Raw genomic sequence first — 24985 nt, 5'->3', positions numbered from 1 at the left:
AGAGAACCTCTGTAGTTGTGGTTATCCTTCCAGTTGTGGGTCACCTACCCCAGGGGTGTGGCTCCTGAGTTTACTACATATCCACTCCTCCTACCCATCTCATTGTGATTCTTTTTTTTTTTTTTTAACTTATTTATTTTTGGCTGTGTTGGGTCTTCATTGCTGCGTGCGGGCTTTCTCTAGCTGCGGTGAGCGGAGGCTACTCTTCGTTGTGGTGCACGGGCTTCTCACTGTGGTGGCTTCTCTTGTTGCAGAGCACAGGCTCTAGGCACGCAGGCATCAGTAGTTGTGGCACGTGGGCTTCAGTAGTTTGTGGCTCACAGGCTCTAGAGCGCAGTCTCAGTAGCTGTGGCTCATGGGCTTAGTTGCTCTGCCGCATGTGGGATCTGCCCAGAGCAGGGATCGAACCCGTGTCCCCTACATTGGCAGGCAGATTCTTAACTACTGCGCCACCAGGGAAGTCCTCATTGTGCTTCTTTATATTTTTAGTTGGGAAATCTTTTCTGCTAGTCTTCAGATCATTCTCATCAATCGTGGCTCTGTAAATAGTTGTAGTATTGGTGTGCCCATGGGAGGAGGTGAGCTCAGGGTGAGCTCACCTCTTCCTACTCCATCATCTTAGCTACACCTCCTCATTTCTGGAAAATCTTGAGTTTATGAAAGCAAAATGTCTGTTGATAATATAGATGGTAGTCAGGCATGAGGAAGAGACAGCTGACCATTGGCTCTTTGGTATAGTTTGGGGAAAGGTTTTTGCCACTGGAAAGCAGAGGAAAGAAAAAATGATGAGTCTCCATTAGTAAGTTCATGATTATGATAGGAATCTCTTGGTCTAAGCTAATATCCTTCTTTAACACATAAGGAAATTGAGGCCTAGTGAGAGTAAGCCTTCTTACTTGAAGTGTTTATTGAGCACCTACGAGTATATATTGTAAATGCTTGGGATTCATTAATGAACAAAACAGAGTTCTCTACCTCAGGTGCTAAGGCCCCACCAGCAGGGGCAGGATGGATGTTGGAAGCCAGGTGTCTTAAATGCCCATTGCTGTATTGCTCAGTGCCAAAAGGACCATAGCTTTGAGGTTATTTAAAATTCATGTAATGTAACTATTAGGACTGGAAACCATCAGAGGTTTGCCTAGTTGCTTTGAGAGGTATTGGGAGATTCTGAAACAATCCTTTTGCCTTGTGAATCTGATTGACTTCCAGGCCATTAATAATATCTGCTGACTACCTCCCATATCCCCACCCCCAATCTTGTCTTGTCTTTTTCTCCTCTCAGGTTTTTTTCTACCCTGTAAAGGGGAGGGAGCCAGAACTGACAGAGTAAGTCTCACTTCTCCTTTCAAGCAATCCTTGAAAGGGAAATAACCCATTTGGTAGGTAGGTAGGTATCTTTAGGAATTTGCCTTAAGTTGACAAGTTACTTTTGAACAAAATGAGAAAAAAAGGATTGAGAACTATTTTGAACAACCATATCTAAATGTTCATACAAAAAGTTTAATTTGTCACATTCTTTTTGGAGAAAGATATCTTTTCTAATGAGGCTACCATTATTTAAAACACTTTGGAATTCTTCCTATCTCACTGGTTTTGTAACCACTTCATAAGTTACACAAGAAAGTTGGTGTCATTACTTCATAGGAAGATTCCAGGTGATCAAAAGGCCATTTACCTTATTTTCCAGATCTGGCACTGAATGTCTTTGTCTATTCTCCGAATCAAATCTACCCATAAATGATGAAAAGTTGTCACCACTGAGTCTATGTCATAAACTAAAGGAAAATTTAAAAGAGGTGTTCAGAAATATTTTGAATAAAGGCGATATTGTTGGAGTAAAGTTATAGACTCCTGAGGTGTCTAGTTGGAAAAGGTGTACCCTTTATTTTGTCAGGTATTGAATCACCTACTCTATGAGCAGTCCAAATATATATTCAGGTAATCTTCCCTATTCCAATCTAAGTGAATATTTTTTTAAAATTAAAAAAATTTTAACTATTAGTTTTATTGAATGAAAGATTCTTTAAATTCTACAATGCTTTACAATTTTCAAAAGTTTCATACACATGATTTCATATAATCTGATAAGAACCCCATATTTAATCCCCTACCCCTATAATGCCCCTGCCCCCTCCCTCTCCTCACTGGCAACCACCAGTCCATTCTCTATATCTGCTAGTCTGCCTGCTTTTTGTTTTATTCACTAGTTTGTTGAATGTTTTAGATTCCACACATAAGTGTGGAAATATTTACTTTGTTCCATTAACATTTCTCATTTTTTAATGAAACACCTGTTAATATCCTTCAGAACATTAGTTTGAGAGATATACCATTAAACTGATTCTTTATTTCTATCACAGATTGAAGGGGCTGTTCTAGAATTTGATGAAGTTAAGAAATGTTATACAGTTAAACATGTCCATTCCCAGCTCATAAAAATATTCCAGAGAAGCTAATTCTAATGCTAGAATCAGAATCTGGCAAGGATTAAATGATGTAGAAGTTGGCAAGATGTTATGCTATAGTAATTAAAAGGTTTTTCCATGTTAAGCACAGATCATTTTCAGAAAATGCTGAGAAGTATTTGTTTTGAATTCCAAGGAAAATTAAAGAAAATATAATTACGGTATACTCAAAATGTGCTTCAATTTTGAATAATTTCTCTAGGGATATTATATAAATGTAGTATTTGATCTATTGCTTCAAGATACTATTTATTGCTGCTGTGAAAAGAGAGAGATTTATAGTAATGATATCAGTGTTATTTTACATTAAATACACTAATGTCAAATTGGTTATTACCAGAGTCAAATTAGCATACCAGGAGCAGATGGAATGGAAACTTCTGGAAATGAAGACTAAAAACAGCCATGGGAGCTGGCACTCCCTTCTGTAATTTCTGTATAGCATCATTCCTCCTTGGAATCCCCACTCTTCCCCAGCCCCACCATGCTGTTCTCCTTGTCTATGTGGATTGACGTATTGTCCAAAGCCTAACTTTCATCACAGTTACCACCTCCTCCATGGAGTCTTTTCTGATCTTCTCCAGGGCCCTGTTACTGCACTGGGGAGTCTTGTATTTCTGTTTGTCTTATGGCATTTCATTCTGCCTTGGTTATGGTATATGTAATCTTCTCAAGAACCTTTCATGCAACCTGCGCGCCACCTTGAAACCCTTGTTTGCATCTCTTATATTTAGCCAACACACAGCTAGTGTCCAATATTTATGAAGTGAATAGTGAAAAAAAAAAAAACCAAACACCCAGCTACTTCCTGTAAGTACTCTCATACCGAGAGCAACTGGTAAAAACAAAATGGGCATCTGAGGACAGTCCCCTCATTGTTCTGTGTTGGCATTAGCATTAATGGTCTCCCCAGGACACCAGTTTGTACTCGAGGAAGAACTTAAAGTCTGTAATTTCATCATCGTGTCTCTAAGAGTCAGTTCTAATTTAGCCAGCAGAATATTTCTCAGTATTTCTGTGGCAGGGACTGTTTTTTTTTTTTTTTTTTAGTGTGTTATTACCTTAAGATGTGTAAATTCTTGGCAGCTGTCTGGATTAAATAAATAAACAAAAACAAAGGATGATATGAAATAAGAACATTTAAAAGGTCCATTACCTCTTGACTTTGAACAATTGCCCAATTACCTCACGTTCAAAGCTAATTTATGGAATTCCACATAATAATGACTTACATTTGTCTAGCGATAGGAGGTTTCTAAGGTGCTTTCATCTGTGGCATTCATTCAATCAATCAACTAGTGAGTTAATTAACAAATTAATCCTTCAACAGACATTTCTTTAGAGCCTATTACATAACAAACATTGGCTAGCGTGGTTTGGGGATTTCTGAAATAAGTAAGACAAAGGTACTGCCCTGTAAAAGTCTTCAGTCTGGTGAGGGTAGACAGAAATATAGACAAGTAAATGAGGGAATTCCCTGCTGGTCCAGTGGTTAGGACTCTGTGCTTCCACTTCAGGGGGCCCAGGTTCCATCCCTGGTCGGGGAACTGATCCCCACAAGGCTCACTGCCCAAAAAAAAAAGCAAGTAAATGACGGAAACGTTGTGATCGAAGCTTGTATGTACCTTAGTTGTGGAGGCAAAGGTGGCGAGTGGCCCATTCTCATTAAGGGAGGGGGAAAGTGGACAGGAGAGCATTCATAGAAGAGCAGTCATTGAGTGAAGTCTTATCTGATTCTTACCAGTGTCACTATTATACATGGTTTACAATTGAGAACCTGACTTGGGTGTGAAGCATCTTCTCTGAGGTGACCCTGCTCTTAAGATTTCAGAAGCAACTTGCATCCCACTGCACAGCATCTCTCCTGCACCCCCTGAGATTCCTGGAGTGTGACTTTCATGTTCTAGTAGTGATGAGAAAGGGAAGGTAAAGCCAGAGAGCCTGAAAATCTCTGGCTTTATGCCAGAGAGGATTATGTTTATGCAAAATGAGCTTGGTTCCCAGAGTAAGAAGAAAAACAACTTGATTGAAAATGTTATTCATCCATAAAGAAGGGGAGAAAGCCAAACCCAAAGGCAGGGTTTAGACCTGGAAACAATGGCTTTGTTAAGATTTACAGGCCTGTGGGATTTCTCAGTTGCATAGGGTATTAAGGAAAGTTATTTGAAAAATATTCAAATATTTTCCCTAGGCAATATGGAAACTCACTTTTTGGTGGTTGGGCCTCTATTAACATAAAACTTCGGAGGAAATGAGGTTTAAAAGGATGACCCACTTCTTCTGTCACCACCCACAGACTCCAATTTAAGTTCTTCCTTATTCTGTTCACTAAAAGTCACTAGTTTTTTTCATGGGATGGATGTTTCTCTCTAGTCGTACTTTTGGTGTGTGTGGCCACATTTCACTAGGTTGGTGGCCTATTGATTTGTATAAAGTGCCTTAAGAAGACACCCACATTCATTTAACACAACAATGGCAAGAATAACTTAATATTAGCCCATATTTTCTTTATTCTCTGAAAGAAAGCTTAATATCGGATGTTAGAATGTAACATCATACAGAGATTTCTAATATGAGCCAGAACTGCCCAGATACTGTGATTGAAGGGGATTTGGTCTTTTTCTTTGCTGAAGCTGGTATTTTAACTTACCTGAAAACAAAGTTCCATTACTCCAATGGACTAGGTGGCCCCTTATTTTTATAGTAATTTACAGGTTAGAAAATGTTTCAAATACTCTCTTTTGGCCCTCACAAGAACTCCAAGGGGAGGCATATGAAATCTTTTTAACTGCAAATTTTTTTTTAACTCATGAGGAAACTGAGACCCAGACAGGTTAAGGCTAGGCTCTAGCTAATAATAATGCTTTCCAGTGTATCTTCTGGACTAGTGTTGCTTAGTTCTGTTAAAAGATAAACTGAGGCATATTCAAATTTTAAGAGTTTATTTCAGCAAAACTTGATTTGAATCGAGCAGCACCGAATGGGAAACGGTTAGGATGCTCCCCATACAGGAGCTGGGAGAAAGACTTCTGTAGAGAAGATGCAGGGGGAGCAAAGCGAGGGAATTATCTGACTGGCTGAAGCATTTGCATTATTTGGAAAAGCTGAATTGGCTGTCTGCGATTGGTTGTCCTTAGGTTTCACTTTCTTAACCTTGAGGCATTACAGGCTTAGGTTTTGGTGTGCTTACGTAGGCTGCTAATGTATTAGAGCTGCCTCAGTCTAATGGTCTCCTTGTTTAATTGATTTAACTGTTCTTTATATTATTATTGCTTCTTTGCAGAGAAATTGTCTCATGGACACACACGGTGACTCTAGTCCTGACCTGCTATTTCTCAAACGTGTGTGATTAGTTGCAAGGGAACCTTCGTGAGAAAATGCATGATTCTTTACCAGCCCATTCCACTTATAAGAAAAGTAATACAACTTATATACCCCAGTGGTACAGTAGTTTGAATTACTTTAATATACAAAGAGCAGCACATAATTAAATTCTAAGAATCAAGAATCGTATTTCTTTTACTGGGAACACCTGCATCAGAAGAGATTTAGTCTGGATGAATACAGCCCACTAGGGATCCTCGTTACAACACTGTGTGCAGATTAAACTGTAGAGAAATAACAGAAGGAGGTGATATTACCAATGTCAACCCATTTTCTCAGGCCACGCTAGCCTGGAGTTTTAAAAGGGGTCACAGCAATGGTAATAACCCGTATTTTTAGCTTTTTATCTCTTTGGCTATTACAAATCTCCATGTCCTCCCCACCCAGCCCCAGCAGAGTCCCAGGGGTTGTCTCCTACATGTGCTCCCGTTCTGTCCACCTCCTGTGGGTTCCAGGATACGTTTCCTTCCTCCTCCACTTCAGCCCCCGTGGTGGTAGGCTGGTTGCCCTCATAGGGGACACAGATTTTGCTCTCAGTTGGCAGCCTTCCCTGGTACCGTTCTTGCCTCTGCCTCTGATTTCTTTCTTGGAGTTCTTTTTTTGTTGTTGTTGTACACGGGCCTCTCACTGTTGTGGCCTCCCGTTGCGGAGCACAGGCTCCGGACGTGCAGGCTCAGGGCCCTGGCTCACAGGCCCAGCCACTCGGCGGCATGTGGGATCTTCCCACACCAGGGCACGAACCCGTGTCCCCTGCACCGGCAGGCGGACTCTCAACCACTGCGCCACCAGGGAAGCCCTTCTTGGAGTTCTTGATGTGAGCCAGGCAGAAGCAGGACATGCAGTCCTCTCCCTTTTGGGATATGCATGGATCTCATAGCAGGGCAGGATTGTTAGTATGCCTTCTCTTTATTTTTAGATGCACAGCCTTCTCTTTTTAGCACTGAGTCCATGAGGGTAGGTAGGCCATGGACAGAGCTGGGGAACATTAAAACTATATTAAGACCATCACCTTATCCTCCCCTTTGTTCCTCATGAAAATACTTATTAGTGTTTTTTGGCAGATGTTAATACCTATTAGCTGCCAGAGGAGCCCAGGATTTAAGCACAAAATAGAGCCTAGACTCAAGCTTAGGGGACCCCATATATCAATATTTGTGTTCACCCTGGGGCTGATTTTTTTCCCTTCTATTTTTCTGTGCTCTCTTTCTTGTACTCTTGGCTTCTGTTTCTTTGGTTACTTGAAAAAACTAAAAAAATCTTAGTTATTGAAGTGAAAACTGCTTTGAAAGGCAGAACGCCCTAGGTGAGATCTATCTCCCTGATTGAAGGGAAAGAAATGAAGGAGACTCACTGAAATAAAGTGAGTATTTCCAATCAGAAGAAGAATATTCTACCTCCCTCAGTGGTGAGTGACACCAAATCAGCTGGAAAGGGCTCTCATTCCTAGAGCTAAGGAATAAGGAATCTGGAGCTCACTGATACTGTACATACAAAACAAAACAAATCTAAACTGCGATATGAAAGCAGCGTTTAAAATTAACCAAGGGAGGCAGAGCTTCCTGGATTTGGATTTGTGGGTGGCAAGTATCCGGGTGCACTGCCCCTATTTTACTGTCCAGAGTGAGGTAAATAGTCCCTGCTCTGAATTGGGATTTTTGGGGGGAGCCGTTCTCTCCCTTTACATTCCCAGTATCTTCCTAAACCATCCTGAGTCCATGTCTTTTCTTTATTCTCATTTTATTAGAACCTCAAAGAAGATCAGAGATCACCTGACAATTTGAACTCTGTTTGTAGGAAGGTGTTTCTCAATCAAGACAACACTTAAAAGGCAGCATGAGCCGGGGAAAAGAATGTAGTCATCTGGGTATCAGGAGACCTGGAATTCTTTTCTGACAACTGTGCCACCTTACCAGGGAAGCTCCCTTCTCCTACCTCTCATCCCTGCTCTCCCCTTCTACCTCCGTCAGTCTATTTCTTTGTAAACAGTTTTTATCTACGTGATACCTCCGTCAGTCTGTTTCTTTGTAAACAGTTTTTATCTACGTGATCCCTCCTTCTCTAAAGTTCTCAGTATATAATTTTTTTTTTTTTTTTTCCGGTACGAGGGCCTCTCACTGTTGTGGCCTCTCCCGTTATGGAGCACAGGCTCCGGACGCGCAGACTCAGCAGCCACGGCTCACGGGCCCAGCTGCTCCGCGGCATGTGGGATCCTCCCGGACCGGGGCACGAACCCGTGTCCCCTGCATCGGCAGGCGGACTCTCAACCACTGCGCCACCAGGGAAGCCCTGAGTATATAATTTTGAAAAGCTCCTCCCAGCCAAGGAGTTTCTTCAGACCCCGAGGAAAAGTCTCTAGTTGGGAGGGGAGATGTTTTCCCATACATGTATTGAGCACCTCATATGTAACAGGTGCAAGTCACCATTCAAACCGTCCTTTATGTGTGTCATTTAATCCTTAATGATGATAACACACACTTGTATAGAACTTCCTCTGTGCCAGACTCTGTTCTAATTAGTTTACATACATTCACCCATTTAAATCCTCATCACGAAGTGTATGAAGTTGGCAATATAATGATCTTCCTTTTGCAGGTGACCACTGAACCTTAAAGGAGAAACAAACATAGTGCCCTAGGACCTAGGGCTGATCTCAATATTCATAAACCAGGACAGAACAATCATCTTCTCTTGACAGATGAGGAAGATGGGGTTCTAACAGGCTAAGGAAAACTGCCCACAGTCACAGAACAAGTAAGTAGCACACTTGGAAATCAAACTCACGTCTGATTTGTTCCAGAGCCCCCATTCTTTCCATTTTGCTGCTTTGCCTCCCAGAGACGTTTTTGCTTTGTCATAAACCGCAGAGCAGAGCGTGGCACTTTTAACGAAGGAAGAGTTTGCCAAATGAAAAGCAGATTAATGAGATATTTGGGATGCTTTGCAGTAAATAAATCTCTTTCAGAATTCTCATGTTCTCCCACTCACATCGTTAAAGCCATAACAGTGACAATTACCTCAGCCTGGTTGAGGCCGTGTGGGAGTGTCTGTCGCCCTGGGAAGACACTGGGGACCCACAAAACTTTCCTTGAGCTGACTGAGCCATAGGTCAGAAATTGGATATATCAGAGGTTGGCTTTCCCCGTCAGAGCCTCGTCTTGCCCCTCCTGTTTCTGGCTGTGTCTTGAAACGCGCAGTTACCTGAGGAGAGGAATAGAGCTTAAAATTGGGTCAACATTAAGAATATTAGAAATGTCAATGTCAACCTGTCCTCCGAGACTTAGAGCACCATTTGAACACGATTGCCCGAGACTTGAGTAGAGTCTATCTTTTTTCTTTTTAATAATAGGTAATCTTAGCTATTCCCTGGGAGTTAAAAAATACCCCTTTGAAACTGAGAGGCCAGAGCAGAAATGTAATTATTTCTATATGATACACAACTGAATTTAAAGCCAAATGCTCACATTTATATTCAAGAGGAATGTGTGTCTACTTAACACTGGTGTTGAGGGTCTGGGGGATGTGAAGACAAGCAAGTCCCGGGCCCTTTGTCTAAGAGCTAGGAATCTACTAAGGGAAATGGGGTGTAAGCTGTAATAATCTGTGCTGCGAGGGGAAACATAGCATTTACTGCCCATCCGCCACAGGCCAGGCATTGTGTCAAGTACTTTATACAAGGCCATGGCAAGATGGATGTATTAGCCCCATTTCTAGGGGAGGAAAGCAAGACTCGGAATAAGTTGTCCTGGGCCAACGGCACTTTATGAATATGGCTGAGATTCAGACTCAGGTGACTCTAATGGCAGACCTGCACTCTTTCCCCTAGGATTTACTGTTAATTAGGCAGGATCCACTTAATGGTCTAACGTATTAGGTATCCTTCATGGGATTTAAAGATTCACGAAATTAGCTCACCGAGTTGCATAACGTTTTGAGATGACAATTTTTGACCTGGGGTATTTTTTTTTCTTTTTTTTGTGGTATGCGGGCCTCTCACTGTTGTGACCTCTCCTGTTGCGGAGCACAGGCTCCGGACGTGCAAGCTCAGCGGCCATGGCTCACGGGCTCAGCCGCTCCGCGGCATGTGGGATCTTCCCGGACTGGGGCACGAACCCATGTCCCCTGCATCGGCAGGCGTACTCTCAACCACTGCGCCACCGGGGAAGCCCCTGACCTGGGGTATTTTGAGGAGTCTTGGGCGAATCAAATAATTTTCAGCTTTTTCCAAGGAATGTACAAAACAGAAAACTTTACCCATTTCTTGTGCTTTTATGTTGGTGGGGTGAGGCTTATGGATGGTCTTTGGGTGAGGGATAGAAGAGGTCTGGATAACCCAGATAGCTCCATTACTTGGTGAGAAATAATGGTTTTGAAGTATGACTTGGCTACTTTAAAGTGGCTGTATCAGCTCAGTAGGAGTTAGCAGTTTGATGTGGCTACCAAAAAGCCAGTCTTAAGAGAAGTATCTCTGGTGGGGGAGGTAAGAACCCCACTCTGCTTTGCCTTGGTCAGACCTTAGTTGGAATACTGTGTTAAGTTCTGGGGACTGTAGACTAAGATAAATATAAAGCAACTAGGACACACATTCAGGAGAAAGTTTGGATCACAATGTGGAAATGAAATCTGGACGTTTAGGGAGATAGGGCTGTGCAGCTGCAGAAAAGACTTGAAGGGCTGAGATAACAGTCTTCAAATATTAGAAGGATTGTCTTGTGGAAGAGGAATGTTGATTTTTTTTTCCTCTGTGGCCCTAAAAGATGCAACCAGAAGCCACAGGCTCTGGGGAAGTGGATTTGTCCTTACAAGGAAGAATTTTTTGTTCTATCTGCCTGAATATGTTTTATCTGCCTAAATATGTTGAGTTTTTGTTGTTGTTGTTTTAGAAAGTGGTGGATCCCCAGTCCCTGAAGGTCCTAGGACATGTGCCAAGTAATTACTTGGTGGAGCCATGGCAGAGGAAATTCAAAGGTACCGTGGATTGGATTTCACAAGCATCAAAGTCCTTCCCAACCCTGAGCATCTCAGTACCTGTGGACTGTCCTTCCAGGCTTTGCCTCCACCTTTGTCACTAGGGTTGGGGTATGTTTTGGGGGGATGGATAGATGGATGGGTGACGGGGAATAGGAAGAATGTACAATGGCAAAGCAGTTACTTGGTCCATTCAAATTTGGTCTGCCATTTTTAAAATGTGCCTTTCCTATATACTCATTTGCTTGCCCTAAACTCTGGGCACCTGGAGGCCTTTGCTGTAACTGCTTGTGATCCTCAACATCGTACCCCATCTCATGCAATTGGGTTCTTATAAATGCTATTTGACAGTGATTTTTATCAGGTATCAAGTATTGTCAGGCTCCAATAGTAAGCGAATCTAACTTCGCTGTATGGACAAACGCTAGGTTTGTAAAGCTTGTGGCTGCCTCCCCTCTCTGGGGAAAGACAGAACCTGAATTCTTTTCCAAATTTCAGTGCGATGGAACTTTTGGGACACCCATGAGACAGAGAACCAGTCAAAGGGCTTCACACTTAAAAGTAGCCTTAAAAATTACCCATATGCCAGTTGCACTACTCCCAGCTCCCTGTCAGGTAGCAATCTTCAACTGTTTTGAAAGATCTCTATCTCTTTTTATCCAGTTAAGGACTGAAAGTGATTGACAGAAGGTTTTTGCTCATAGTCTACAGCTGAACTCTTGTGTCAACAGTAAATATTCCAGCAGAAGGAGTGGGGGTTTGATCATTTTACTGCTTTCTGCAGGGCAGACTCTGTGGGCTCATGGCAACATCTAATCTTCAGTGACCCCAGTTGTCACACCCAGGAGTAGGTTTCTCTCTAATCCTTTTCAGAGCTATGAACAGCAGGGAAACATGATTTATAGACCAAGAGGCATTTTCATCATGGGATTTGTGAGCATTTCATATCCCTTTCCTCATTATGGATACACTGCCCATCCTTTGGAAGAGACACTAAGGTGTTGGTCAGATCCTGTTAACCTCATTTACTTCCATGAATTCATGTCAAGTGTATTATGTTCACGGAGGAGATTTTCAAAACCCTACCAAATGGGTTTAGAGGCAGATGGGGCTAACTTCAGATGACTTCTTTAGGCCAGAGGTTTTCCTAGGCACCAGTAATCATCTGATTCTGCTTTCTAAGGCTGCTTCCCTTACTTACAATTCATACATAGAAGCTAAGTCCTTGATGCAAAGGTGTTCTTTACAGCTGTGGGTTTTACCTCAATCTCTGGGCTCCTTTAAAAATAAACTTCGAATATTCTTCTCAACCCTAGTTATTTGAACTCTCTGAGTCTCAGCTCAGTTTATTAACATGATTAATTTGCAGTGGATCTCTATGTCTTATGTCCTTAATACATTGCTTCACACAGGGGCACCAGCTCAGGAAGATTTTGTCTGTTGCAAATTTATGAGGAAGTTGAATATTTATTTTTGGTACTTTTTCACCACCTCCCCAACATCTACCTCCTGATCAGATACCATTTCTTCTTCTTCCTGTCTCTACATTTCCAATGCCATTAAAAAATGGCCCAATTCTCAGCCTGTTTTCCCCTAGTCCTTGCTAAAACAGTGGCTGATGATGGTTTAAGTTAAGGCACCACTTCTCATGAGGTTACTTGTATTTTAATAAAAATCTTTGAAGGGTAAACATTCAAAGTCCTGATTCCCTATGGTTAAATTTTAGGCAGTGTAAAAAACAGTTTTAGATGGAGACGAAGGGAGTTGGGTGGATTACACAGGACATGGGATGAACAGGGCTGTCACTTTTTTTTTTTTTTTTTTGCGGTACGCGGGCGTCTCACTGTTGTGGCCTCTCCCGTTGCGGAGCACAGGCTCCGGACGTGCAGGCCCAGCGGCCATGGCTCACGGGCCCAGCGGCTCCGCGGCATGCGGGATGCTCCCGGACCGGGGCACGAACCCGTGTCCCCTGCATCGGCAGGTGGACTCCCAACCACTGCGCCACCAGGGAAGCCCAAGGGCTGTCACTTTTGTTCAGTTACATGAACATGGTGACAGGCAAGCATAAATGCAGAGATGGCATTCCTGTGCTGGTATGGGGAAAAGGAAGAGAGGCCACTGGTCAGGACATTGTTTTGCCTAGGGAGGAAGAAGATCCAGTACTTTGGTAATTTATTTAAGCTTTTGTTTTTTTTTTGTGGGATAGAGGAGCAAGTAGGGGAGCTCATACTTGAAGCTGAATCCGGCCTCCGTACCCTGACACTGAATTAAATCTCAAGACAGAGTTGTGGGTGAAGTAGAAAAGAATAGCTTTATTGCTTTGCCAGGCAAAGGGGGCTAGAGCAGGCGATTGCCCTCAAAACTCTGTGTCCCTGACCTGGAGAGGGTAGTGAGGAGTTTTATAGTAATCGTTCAAAGAGGAGAGCATGATCAGCTCATGGACATTTCTCTGATTGGTTGGTGGTGAGGTAAGTGGGTGTCAGCGTCATCAACCTTACGGTTCCAACTGGTTGTGGGGTCTGCGTGTTTGTGGGTAGCACACCATTAACTTCTCCCACCTAGTGGGGGTTTCAGTATCTGCAAAACAGCTCAAAGATATTGTTATGTGTATCCCTTAAGGGGGAACCAAGACACTGCCCCAAGGCTGCACTAGTGTTTCTTTTGACTATTCCTCCCTTGTCTCGCATCCCCTCCCTTCTCTAATTAGCAACTGTTTGAACCTGCTCCTTGGAACTCAAGGAAGGTCATGGAGGCTGAATGAAGCCTATTTCCTGTAATCAAGAAATGGGGGACACCGATACCGGCTTTGTGCCCAGGAGCCCACAGGGTCCTGCTAGGGATCATACTCAGTGCAAGGAGATGTGGAAAATCCAGAGATAAGAAATCATGGCCTCTCCTTTCCAAGGGCTCCTACTCTATGTTGTGGGGGAAATCAGACACATTCATTAAGAGTCTGCCCGATTGAAGGATGTGAAAAGAGTTATCACAGAGGTACAACTAACATGCTGGGAAAATGTGTGGTCCATTGTCACTGGGATATCTGGAAGGGCTTCCTGTAGAAAGTGGGATTTTAATTGAACTTAAAAACAATTTGTACTTTGAAAAATTATACTCTTGAAAGAAAGGAGTTGAGCAAGCGCCTGTCCTCTGATGGAGGGAGGGAAGTCTGGCCTAGTTGAGTGGAGGCGGGAAGGTGAGTGTTACACTTAGTCTGGAAAACTCGGCAGGGTCTTCAACCCTACGGGGCTTTGAACGTTCGGTTGACTATTTTTGGTTTTATTCTTCTCGCATTGGGAAGCCATTTAAGATTTAAGCAGGGGAATAATATTCTTAAAGAAAATAACTATGACCAGGATGAATTGAAGGGAGGGAGAAACGACATACTCATTTATCTACAATTTGGGGAAGAGAGGAAGATTATCTCTAATTCATTAGATGTGCATTGTATCAGCAGGAGGGAAATAAGCAGCATATCTTGATACATAAATCCTCCTCCCATATATGCATTCTTTTTCACCAGGGAGCAAGTATTTGGCAGCCAAGTTATCTTTAAAGTAATAATAAGAAAGCTGTTTGGAATAAATGTTTCAGAACCATTTGTTACTTTGCACAGACCTATGAGCAAATAGGATTGAGCTAAAGCATTTACAGTGGTATGTGGTTCTGCAGGGGCCGCCACCCTATTATATATACTTTTATCTTGGCTAAACTCCAGCTGTTGCCACTGCTATTAGTCAAAGAACTGAAGTGTCAACGAGCTAATCAAAATAGCAAAGTGGGAGTCAAGAGTTTTTCCGCCTGTTTCCTAAAGTCTTAGGAAGATTGTTTCCTTTTTATTCCTTATGTTCAGAACATAAAAGCCTCCCAGACATCTAATCTTTACTAGGTCAAACATTTCAAAAGGCAGTGGGATTATTGTCCAGTTGCTTTTCAGTTTAAGGCAAGTGTTTTAGGGGCTTCCAAAGCCTCCCTCCTGAATCAATTTATGAAAAAAAAAACAAAAACAAAAAATGAAGGAAAGGCATTATTAACCCAACTACATTGTCTTGGTGTAAAAATCCTAACATATAGCATAGTGGGGAAAGGTTCTGAATCATGACCTAAGAGATGTGAGTTCTAGACCCAGTTTTGTGAATGCATAGCTTGGTGGTTTTGTCAAGTCTCCTATTTAACAGGGAGGGATGAGAATTTTTCTGTATGGTTTCTGTACTATTCAGTAGTATTGTCCACAATTACTTTTGCCTAAGGAGTTTAGAAAATGGAGAGACACATGATAATGTTGCAGGAAGAGGGACCTCTTCCAGGGCCCAAGGGTGGGCTCTTGTCTACCACTCAGAAAAGAATTTTCTGAGGAGACACACGTGCTGACAAAGCAACAGACTTTATTGGGAAGGGGTGTCCGGGTGCAGAGCAGCAGGGGAAGGGAACCCAGGAGAACTGCTCTGCCATGTGGCTCGCAGTCTCAGGTTTTATGGTAATGGGGTTAGTTTCTGGGTTGTCTCCGGCCAGTCATTCTGACTCAGGATCCTTTCTGGTGGTGCACACATTGCTCAGCTAAGATAGGTTCCAGCGAGAAGGATTCTGGGAGGTTGGTAGGACATATGGACAGGAGTCTCCACTCTCCTTTTGACCTTTCCCGAATTCTTCCGGTTGGTGGTAGTTGGTTAGTGCCGCATTCCTTACCAGGACCTCCTGTTTTAAGATAACTCGTGCAAGTGGTTACTATCGGGCCTAGTCAGGGCAGGCAGTTTTGGGCAGTGGTTTCCCTAAAAATAAGATTGTGGTCAACAATTTTGGGTGGAAGTGATGTGTGTTACTTTTGGGCCAGAACTCACACTGCCAGTGTGAGGCTCCAGAATTCTTTCTCTCTACAAAGATGACTGAGAGAGGTGGCTTTGTCAAGCTGGGGGCAGGAATAAGGAAAATGAAGAGCAGAGCTCCTAGGCAGCCCATGATGGGCATGTACAAGGAGCAGGAAATGAACCTTTGTTGTTTTAAACCACTGAGATTTGGAGGAATTATTCAAGCTTATTCCTTTTTGTTTGTTTGTTTTGCAATATGCGGGCCTCTCACTGCTGTGAGAGGAAGATAATAACAATGACAAGTAGCAAAAGCTCTAAAATGGAGACTATACTCCATTATAGCCAATTAATGGGAGTGGGAAGCTCGGGCTCACTGTCCAGGACATAGAACTAAAAGCTGAGGAGGAGCTGAGGCATCTCTTGGATCTCTATAAGCCTCCATCATTTCTGCTGAGTAGGGTTGACAGATAAAATATAGGCTGTTCAGTTAAATATGAATGTCAGAAAAACAACGAGTACATTTTGAAGATAAGTATGCCCCAAATAGTACATAGGATCTACTTATACTAAAAGTGATGACTTATTATTCATGTGAAGTTCAAGTTTAACTGGGTATCCTGTATTTTTATTTAGTAAATCTGACAGCCCTATTGATGATCCACAATGGAGGCAGTTCAGGAGCGGTACATGCTGGCTCTCGGACAGTCAGAAATGGCTTCAGCAGATCCAGGTACAGTATGAAATTCTTTTTGGATGTAGCTCAGAAGCCATGGGCAGCCCTTGACTGCAAGTACTGCCTCGGGTTTCCCTGAGGTGGGGTAAACCTTCCTCTTAATGGCCTTTTGGTAAGTCTGGAAGACCATATCCAAGGGGAGCCCCAAAGTCAGTTTCATCCTCACAACCATGTTTCCAATTCCTGGAATTGGCTGCATGTGACTCCCAAGAGATGAGGAGGTTTGTGAAAATTGGGAGTGTCATAGCTTGAACCCTTTGTAGGTAAAGTTTTGGTGTTCTGAGAGTTTTAACAGGAGCAATGTGAAAGACTCCAGGTCCCCAGGTAGATAGAAATAATCCTGTTCTACTTCTGTGTATGGGACAAGTCTCTAATAGTTCACAGAGCAAATATCTGGTCTTAGAAAGAGTGATCCAAGCTTGGATGTTTCTGGTGACAAGGCAAGGTCGTGAGTTTGAAGTTCACCTTTTATGGTTGAGGAGACAATAAAGTTGTCAGAAGGGCAATCATGGAGGAGACGTTGGCTTCATCCATTGTGCAGGCTTGTATATGTGGTTCTATCTAGATTGTGTTTCAAAGGTGGAGCTTGTTTACAATTACGAACATTCTCTGACGTGCTTTTTGGCCCTTCATTCCCAGAGCAAGAGCAGTGCCGAGGCTCTAGAAATGCCATGGATATTCTGAGCTGTCTGTGGCATTTCCCAGGTACTGTTCCCTTGGTGCTGCTCCTTGAAATGTCCAAAGGGATTATCATCTGTTTTGTGGCCGGTCCTAGCATTGTGAAAGGAAGCTGCTGCTCCGGGCTCAGAGGATTTGTGCTGTGGTGGGAGGAGTAGTAGTACTACGACTATAAATTGTATCACAGCATATCTATTCCAGCTTGAGAGTGGGGTTGGGGGGTTATGAAGGGGGACTTTTATTGTACTTTTATACATTGTCCCCTTGAAAATAATTCAATTTTTAAAAATTAATTAATTTATTTTGGGCTGCATTGGGTCTTTGTTGCTGCTAGCGGGCGTTCTCTAGTTGCAGTGAGCGGGGGCTACTCTTGGCTGTGGTGCACGGGCTTTTCATTGCAGTGGCTTCTCTTGTTGCGGAGCACGGGCTCTAGGCACGCAGGCTTCCGTAGTTGTGGCACGTGGGCTCAGTAGTTGTGACACACGGGCTCTAGAGCGCAGGCTCAGTAGTTGTGGCACGCGGGTTTAGTTACTCCGTGGCACGTGGGATCTTCCCAGAACAGGGCTCGAACCCATGTCCCCTGCCTTCGCAGGCATATTCTTAACCACTGCGCCACCAGGGAAGCCCAATAATTCAGTTTTTTATAAAGAGAATATTCCTAATATTCTTCCAAAATTTTAAAAATATATAGTTGGATAACACTATGAAAAGTTAACTGATATATTTTTTTATTATTTCTCTTTGCTCCCTGGATTTTTTTCCCCCTGCAGTCAGCTAGGCACTCTGAGTTCACTGCATTAGGAAGGTAAAGACTCAGCAGAAATGAGGGAGAAAAAAAGAAAATTCTCAGCTTTGGAATGTTCAAAACAGAGGCCACAGTAGAACAGGTGAGAATTCTGTGCACAAAAAATAAATGTCGTCTCAAATGTAGAAAAGTATTCTCTGCACTGGGAGGCAGGAGAGGGAGGGAGGGAAGGACTGAAGGAGAGAGATCAGTGTGGCCAGGGACATGGAGACTGTGCTTGAGGACGATAGGCCCAGGAAGAGAATCAGAATCTGGAGAAGATTCAGCCTGCACGCGATCATTGCCTCCAGCCAGCACCCTCATCTCAGACCTCGGGAAATTCAGAGAGAGAGTGGGAGTAAGTCAGGAGGGCCACGCGCATAGTCTGTGTGGCAGGGGTTGTGGCCATTCCCTATTTGTGAGAAGTCCCCAGCAATTTCCAGGCTTCCTTCTGGAAAATGCTGGCGGACGTCTCTAGTGCTTACGTGAAAGCTTGTTCACAAACCTTGAAAGATACAGATGTAGATGACTGATAGATAGATGCATAGATAGAAAAATGTAATTAACTCAAACATCCAGGAAAGGTTTGGAAAATGCCCTTTATTGCATATGATGTTCATATTGTCATATGATGTTAGACTGAGTGCCGGTCTCTTCATCCTCCTTCAGACCACGGCATTCTGTCTGCTACTATCCCGAGGGTCCTTTCTTCTCCCTGGAAGGGATAAAACAAATGAGGTAGAACAGGAAGAGACAAGCAGCACTACAAGCTCTGCTGGTCAGCGTTACCCTCCAGCGTTGCCTTAATGCTCAGAGCCACACACACCACAGTGAGCTTGGCTCCAGATCAACGACCACGCAACGAAGGTTCTGGAACATTTCCATATCTCGGCGAACCTCATTTCCACGTGACTCTCTTTCATATTCCCCTTTGTCACAGAAGGCTAGGTACAGTGGTCCGGGTGAGATCTCAGCTCAGGCCAAAGGCTCTCAGACCTCAAAGTTCCGGTCCTGCAAGGGCCCCTGTCCTCTCTTGAGACCACTCCTGGCTCTCTCTGCCGAGAAGGAGCTGCTGGCAGTACATCCTCTAAGAGTTGAGGTCCATCGTGCAGACCCTGAGAAAACTCCTAGGAAAAGGGTCCACCTTCTTGTTGAAGTCAACAGAGCTCAATTCCTTTGGAAGTGCTGGGTGTGTCCCAAGTTGATGCAACTGCAGAGCCATTAGGTCAACCAGCACATGTGTGCGGCCCCTTCCCTTAGACTCCTCTGGGCCCTCGTGACATAGGCTCAGAAGACTGCCAGCCTCAAGCCTTACCTCTTCCAAGGCCACACCGTGTCCAGGATCTTCTGTCCCATGAATCTCAGTTGCTGTGTGGAAATCAAAAGAGAGGAAAGACACTGCCTGCAGGGTCTCTTCGGGTTGGGGCCTTCTAGCTTCTCTTCCTCGTCCTCCTCGTCCTCCTCGTCCTCCTCGTCCTCAGAGGTGGTCTTAGGTTCCACACTGCCCTCCTCCTCAGGGGTGCTCTCGGATTCCACATTGCCCATGCACTGGGCCATGTTGAGATGAAAGACACGGCAGCTGAAGCCCTCCAGGACGCCGAACTTCACGTGCTGCTGGAGGATCTCCAAGGTGGGGAAGACCCGGCAGCAGGCCATGCACCTGATGCCGGTCTCCATGGTCACCATCCAGTCCGGTGTCTTGGCCCTGGGTGTCTCCTGGACTGCAGGTGACCCTGATGGGCTGCCTGGCTCTGCCCTTTCCTCATACTCTTTCTCCTCCCCAGTGGGCTCACTGTCAGACAGGAGGCTTTCGGTGAACACATCAGAGGGGTAAGTGCCTACTGTGCACGCATCCTCAGGAGGGGTCACTGCTTCTATCGTCAGCTGCTTTTCAGGCAACTCCAAGGGTTTCTTTGTCTTCCAGGAGACAGCTACACCCTTGTTCACTTGTACCTGCATGTAGTATATTTTCATGCCCCTTTCCTCTTTGTCTGGGTGCAGATCGTTCTTACAGGGTGAAGAGGGTGAGGAGGAGACACAGTGTGATGGGGGAGCGGTCTCTCCTTCTTCCTGATCCTGGGCTAGGGGTGCTGTAGGCTGGGCAGTGTCTCGATGTGATCTCTGCGTTCCTGAAAAAGGAAATTAAAAACATAGTAACATGCATGGGCCGTGCCGGAAGCTGAGGGAGCAGGTGTGGTAGACGAGAGAGGGACATTTGCATGACGTAGCTATGTCGTGAGCTTGGTGTCTGTTGGCCGTAGGACGGAGCAGTGTATCTGGTGTCATCTGTGGGCTTTTCATGTGCGTGTGGGGGGATACTGGAGCGGTGTCTGTATACAGGGGTGTGGAGTATGGTGGTGAGGGCTGTGGTATGTGAGGGATGCGGCTGGATGCGTGTACAACGAGGAGTGTGAGTTTGGGAATATCAGTGGTGCATTACTTGTGGAATGGGGCTGTGGTGCTTGGGGTTTATGTGTGCTCTGAGAAGGGCTGTGCCTGGAGGGCGGATGTATGTGTGAGCTGTGTGGACCTGAGCTGGATGGTCCTGCTCTCAGGCTGGAGGTCTGTGATGCAGAACTCTGTCCTTCTCTGGAAGCAAAGGCAAGATAAACCCTACATTTTCCTCTGAAGATGCTTAATCTGGTCCCTCTTCCCTCCACCTCAAGCCCAGACCTTTCCGGCCCCTGCTCCTTGACTTCCCCACCATGGTAGTACCAGGATTCACACACACACCCCCAGACTCAGCTGGGATCCACGCCCTCGTAACATCTCAGCCATCCTGCCCAGGCTCCTCCACAGAGCCCTCATCACCTCTGATGACCCTGGGTTTCCTCTCAGCCTCCCTGGGATCTGTGTGCCTCCTGCCTCACAGCCAAGCACCCCCTCACCTGAGGAGCCCCGCGCCCTTACCAGCGTAGATGAGCTTGCGTGGAGAAGAAGCACAGGAGAAGTATGTAGAGGCAGAGGAGACCTCCCCTGCCCCTGGGCTGCAGCCTTGGGCCACCACAGTGGATCCAAGCTGAGGGGGATCCTCTTGTGACTTCGAGATTCCTGAGGGAGGAATGAAAGGCTCAGGGTGGGTTCATCAGTCCTCTGTCCACAAATATTTACCGAGTGTCTGGCACGTGTCAGGTGCAGTGAATACACACAGTTGAGAGTGTGGTTCCCAGTGGATACTCCAGTATTTAATTCAAATCAGTACTTACTCTGTCACTGTCTTGGTAATGTAGGCCTCGGTGGTGACTGTGAGTATGTGGGAAGAGTGAGTGATGTGTATCAGTTAAGTCTGTGGTAAGTGTGGGGTTGGCATGGGGAGCACAGTGCAGATGTGTCTTATCTGTGTCTGTGGCCTTTGTGTGCATGGTTTCTGTTCACAAGTCAGGAATTCTGGGACATGTAACTTTTCCTCATTACATGGTATGGCTTGTATTTATGGTGTGTGTTCATTCATTCATTCTCCAGGATTCAGTAAGCAGCTACTCCTGTGTATCCGGCACTCTTGCATTGTTCTAGTCTCTGGTAATGCTGCATATTCTAGTAGAGGAAGACACACACTAAACAAAAATACAATAAATATATAATACCTGAGCTGGTGGTAAGTATATAAGGGTTGCCAGACTAAGCGAAGAAAAATACAGGGCACCCAGTTAAATTTCAGTTTCAGATAAACCCAGAATAATTTTTTCGTGTAAGTATTCCCATGCAGTATTTGGTCTTACTTATTTTTAGTGTAAGTATGGCCCATACAATATTTGGGACATACTGATACTGAAAAATTACTTGTTGTTTATCTGGAATTCAAATTGAACTGGATAGCCCATATTTTATCTGGCAACCCTGACATGGGTTAGTGAGACTGTGGTTTACTGTGGTTTGTACAAAGCGGGTCTGGCATTACTCAAGAATGTGTTACAAGTGTGGTGTGTATGACACGTGACTGGTTCTTATAGAGGTATTTAGCGATGGCTGAAGTTAGCTGTGTTTGTGCGAGAGTTGAGGAGATACACACACACATATATATATATATATATATATATATATATATATATATATATATATAGTGTGTGTGTGTGTGTGTGTCCTATATATATAGTGTGTGTGTCTATATACATATCTCATCTCCAGCGTTTGGTGTTGGAGGAGAGGATTGTGATACACGTGGGTTGTATGAGAAGGTAGTACAGGAGGGATGCGTGTATATACCTACATGTGCTGTGTGTGGTTTAATACGGAAGTTATATATGGGGTGTGTGATATTTTTGCTGTATCAGAGTGTACATGGGTGTATGAGTTACTGTCTCATAAAACACCCCTAACAAGAATTCTGTATACACTCTTACGTACGCCGAGTGTCACCCAGGTCCAGACAGGGTGACAAGAACTTTACCACGCAGAGTTTATATCTGATAAGCACTCTACCCCCATTCATCCTGCTCTTCTCTGTACTACCACACACACACACACACACACACACACACACACACACACACACACAGGAACATAGCGAAAAATATTCTGAATGGTCAGGGGCAGTCATTGCCTTCCCCAGCCTATCCCAGCCACTGCCTGAAAATCTGCCTGCTGTGTAGACCTCCATTCCCAGGGCCCATCCTACAGTCTCCAGGGCCCTGGGCCTGGTAGGAGCTACTGGGCTCTAATCTGGGGCAGAGACCTCTAGCTGGCACTCTGGGGTGACCACCCCCTCCCAGGGCAAGCTACTCGCCTACATTTAATGCACGCAGGCACCACGTGGCCCGTGGCTCTCAGAGCTCCCCGCAGGACCCTGAGGACATTTCTCACACCCGCCCACGCTGTCTCATTCTCTGGAAAGCCCTTCCCTTCCCTTGGTCTCCTTTGGGAAATTGTTCCTGTTGAAGGAATAAAACCTCCTTGCTTTCAATATGACACCATGCCTAGGCAAACAATCGTCTTTCGAACTGCATTCCACTTGTCAAGATATTTTTCAACAGGGCCTTCAACTCATGGGGCTTCTCTTTCCACTTTGGTAAAAGAGGCCAAGCAACTCATGGGTCTCTCTCAGCATCCTTGCATCCTTCACATCCCCCACCTCATGACCTCAGGAAAAGATCCAAGAGAATAAGAGAGAAATCGGGGACTGAGAAAAGCTGCACCTCTAGGCAGGATGCAGCCTGCTGTGAGTCCGACAAAGCTCCAGGCCCAGCAGCCCCGGAGAGAGTCCTCAGACCAGCGGAGCTGACCTCCCATCTCCCAGGGGCATCTGGCCGTTCTGTGCCGTCTCACACCACAGGGACGCTCCGGATGGATACGGCAGCATCAGTGAGACAACGTCTCTCGCTCCCTGCTTCACAGGTGACACGTTCTCAGTCCCCCGCTTCCTAGAGAAGGTTCAGTTTGGCAGAAACCCATGTGCCCCAGACAAGTTGCCCCCCACATACCTCCTCTGTTCTCGGCAGTTTCCTGGGACTCTTCATTTTCCAGATGTTTCCTCTTTTGTCGCCGTTTCATCGTACCAACTAGAAGTCTCCCTTAGGAGATGCCTCAAGAGATGTCCAACTCCTCCTCTCCCCTACAGGTTGGCCCTTCTTGGCTCTTGGGAAGTCCGTTGAAATGATTCAATACAAATAAAAATAGTCAAGTCTCCTAAATGGCTGAAAAACTTGTACCACTTAGTGAACCAGCAGTGCTGCCTAGTGCTCACCAGGGCTGTTAAGTTTGCAAGGTTGCCAGGCGCACAGCAGGATTCTGTGACCTCAATGATGACATCAGAGCATTCTGTGGACCTAGGTTCAGCACAGTCTCTGCAATAGCACAGGCCCCGTTTTCAAGAACAATTCCTGTTTCCCAGCCGAACCTTTCCCATGAAAGGGAAAGGTTCATACCATATCTATTATAAATTGTATCATACCATATCTATTATAAAATGAACATTTTTTTAAATTTATTTTTTATTTTTTTATTTTTTATTGCTTTATAACAAATTTAATCAGTTATACATATACATATGTTCCCATATCCCCTCCCTTTTGCGTCTCCCTCCCACCCTCCCTATCCCACCCCTCCAGGCGGTCACAAAGCACCGAGCTGATCTCCCTGTGCTATGCGGCTGCTACCCACTAGCTATCTACCTTACGTTTGGTAGTGTATATATGTCCATGCCGCTCTTTCACTTTGTCACAGCTTACCCTTCCCCCTCCCCATATCCTCAAGTCCATTCTCTAGTAGGTCTGTGTCTTTATTCCTGTCTTACCCCTATGTTCTTCATGACATTTTTTTTTCTTAAATTCCATATATATGTGTCAGCATACAGTATTTGTCTTTCTCTTTCTGACTTACTTCACTCTGTATGACAGACTCTAGGTCCATCCACCTCATTACAAATAGCTCAATTTCATTTCTTTTTATGGCTGAGTAATATTCCATTGTATATATGTGCCACATCTTCTTTACCCATTCATCCGATGATGGACACTTAGGTTGTTTCCATCTCTGGGCTATTGTAAATAGGGCTGCTATGAACATTTTGGTACATGTCTCTTTTTGAATTATGGTTTTCTCAGGGTATATGCCCAGCAGTGGGATTGCTGGGTCATATGGTAGTTCTATTTGTAGTTTCTTAAGGAACCTCCATACCGTTCTCCATAGTGGCTGTACCAATTCACATTCCCACCAGCAGTGCAAGAGTGTTCCCTTTTTTCCACACCCTCTCCAGCATTTATTGTTTCTAGATTTTTTGATGATGGCCATTCTGACTGGTGTGAGATGATATCTCATTGTAGTTTTGATTTGCATTTCTCTAATGAGTAAAGATGTTGAGCATCCTTTCATGTGTTTGTTGGCAGTCTGTATATCTTCTGTGGAGAAATGTCTATTTAGGTCTTCTGCCCATTTTTGGATTGGGCTGTTTGTCTTTTTGTTATTGAGCTGCATGAGCTGCTTATAAATTTTGGAGATTAATCCTTTGTCAGTTGCTTCATTTGCAAATATTTTCTCCCATTCTGAGGGTTGTCTTTTGGTCTTGTTTATGGTTTCCTTTGCTGTGCAAAAGCTTTTAAGTTTCATTAGGTCCCATGTGTTTATTTTTGTCTTTATTTCCATTTCTCTAGGAGGTGGGTCCAAAAGGATCTTGCTGTGATTTATGTCATAGAGTGTTCTACCTATGTTTTCCTCTAAGAGTTTGATAGTGTCTGGCCTT

The 24985-nt window shown here is 44.3% G+C and overlaps 1 protein-coding gene across 1 annotated transcript; it reads right to left on the bottom strand.

Moving 5' to 3' along the window:
* Positions 1–18458: 18458 nt before the first annotated feature.
* On the bottom strand, positions 18459–23298 carry LOC307051253 (protein FAM170A-like; the record flags this gene model as incomplete). Its single annotated transcript, XM_079701580.1, has 5 exons — positions 18459–18526; positions 19127–19728; positions 19849–19940; positions 20722–20862; positions 23229–23298. 5 exons carry the CDS (start codon positions 23296–23298, stop codon positions 18502–18504), a joined length of 930 nt encoding a protein of 309 aa, XP_079557706.1. The 3' UTR covers positions 18459–18501.
* Positions 23299–24985: the final 1687 nt, after the last annotated feature.

Source organism: Hyperoodon ampullatus (genome assembly GCF_949752795.1).
Source record: "Hyperoodon ampullatus genome assembly, chromosome: 4".
NCBI classification, from domain to species: Eukaryota; Metazoa; Chordata; class Mammalia; order Artiodactyla; family Ziphiidae; genus Hyperoodon; species Hyperoodon ampullatus.
This window is presented reverse-complemented; position numbering and strand designations above follow the sequence as displayed.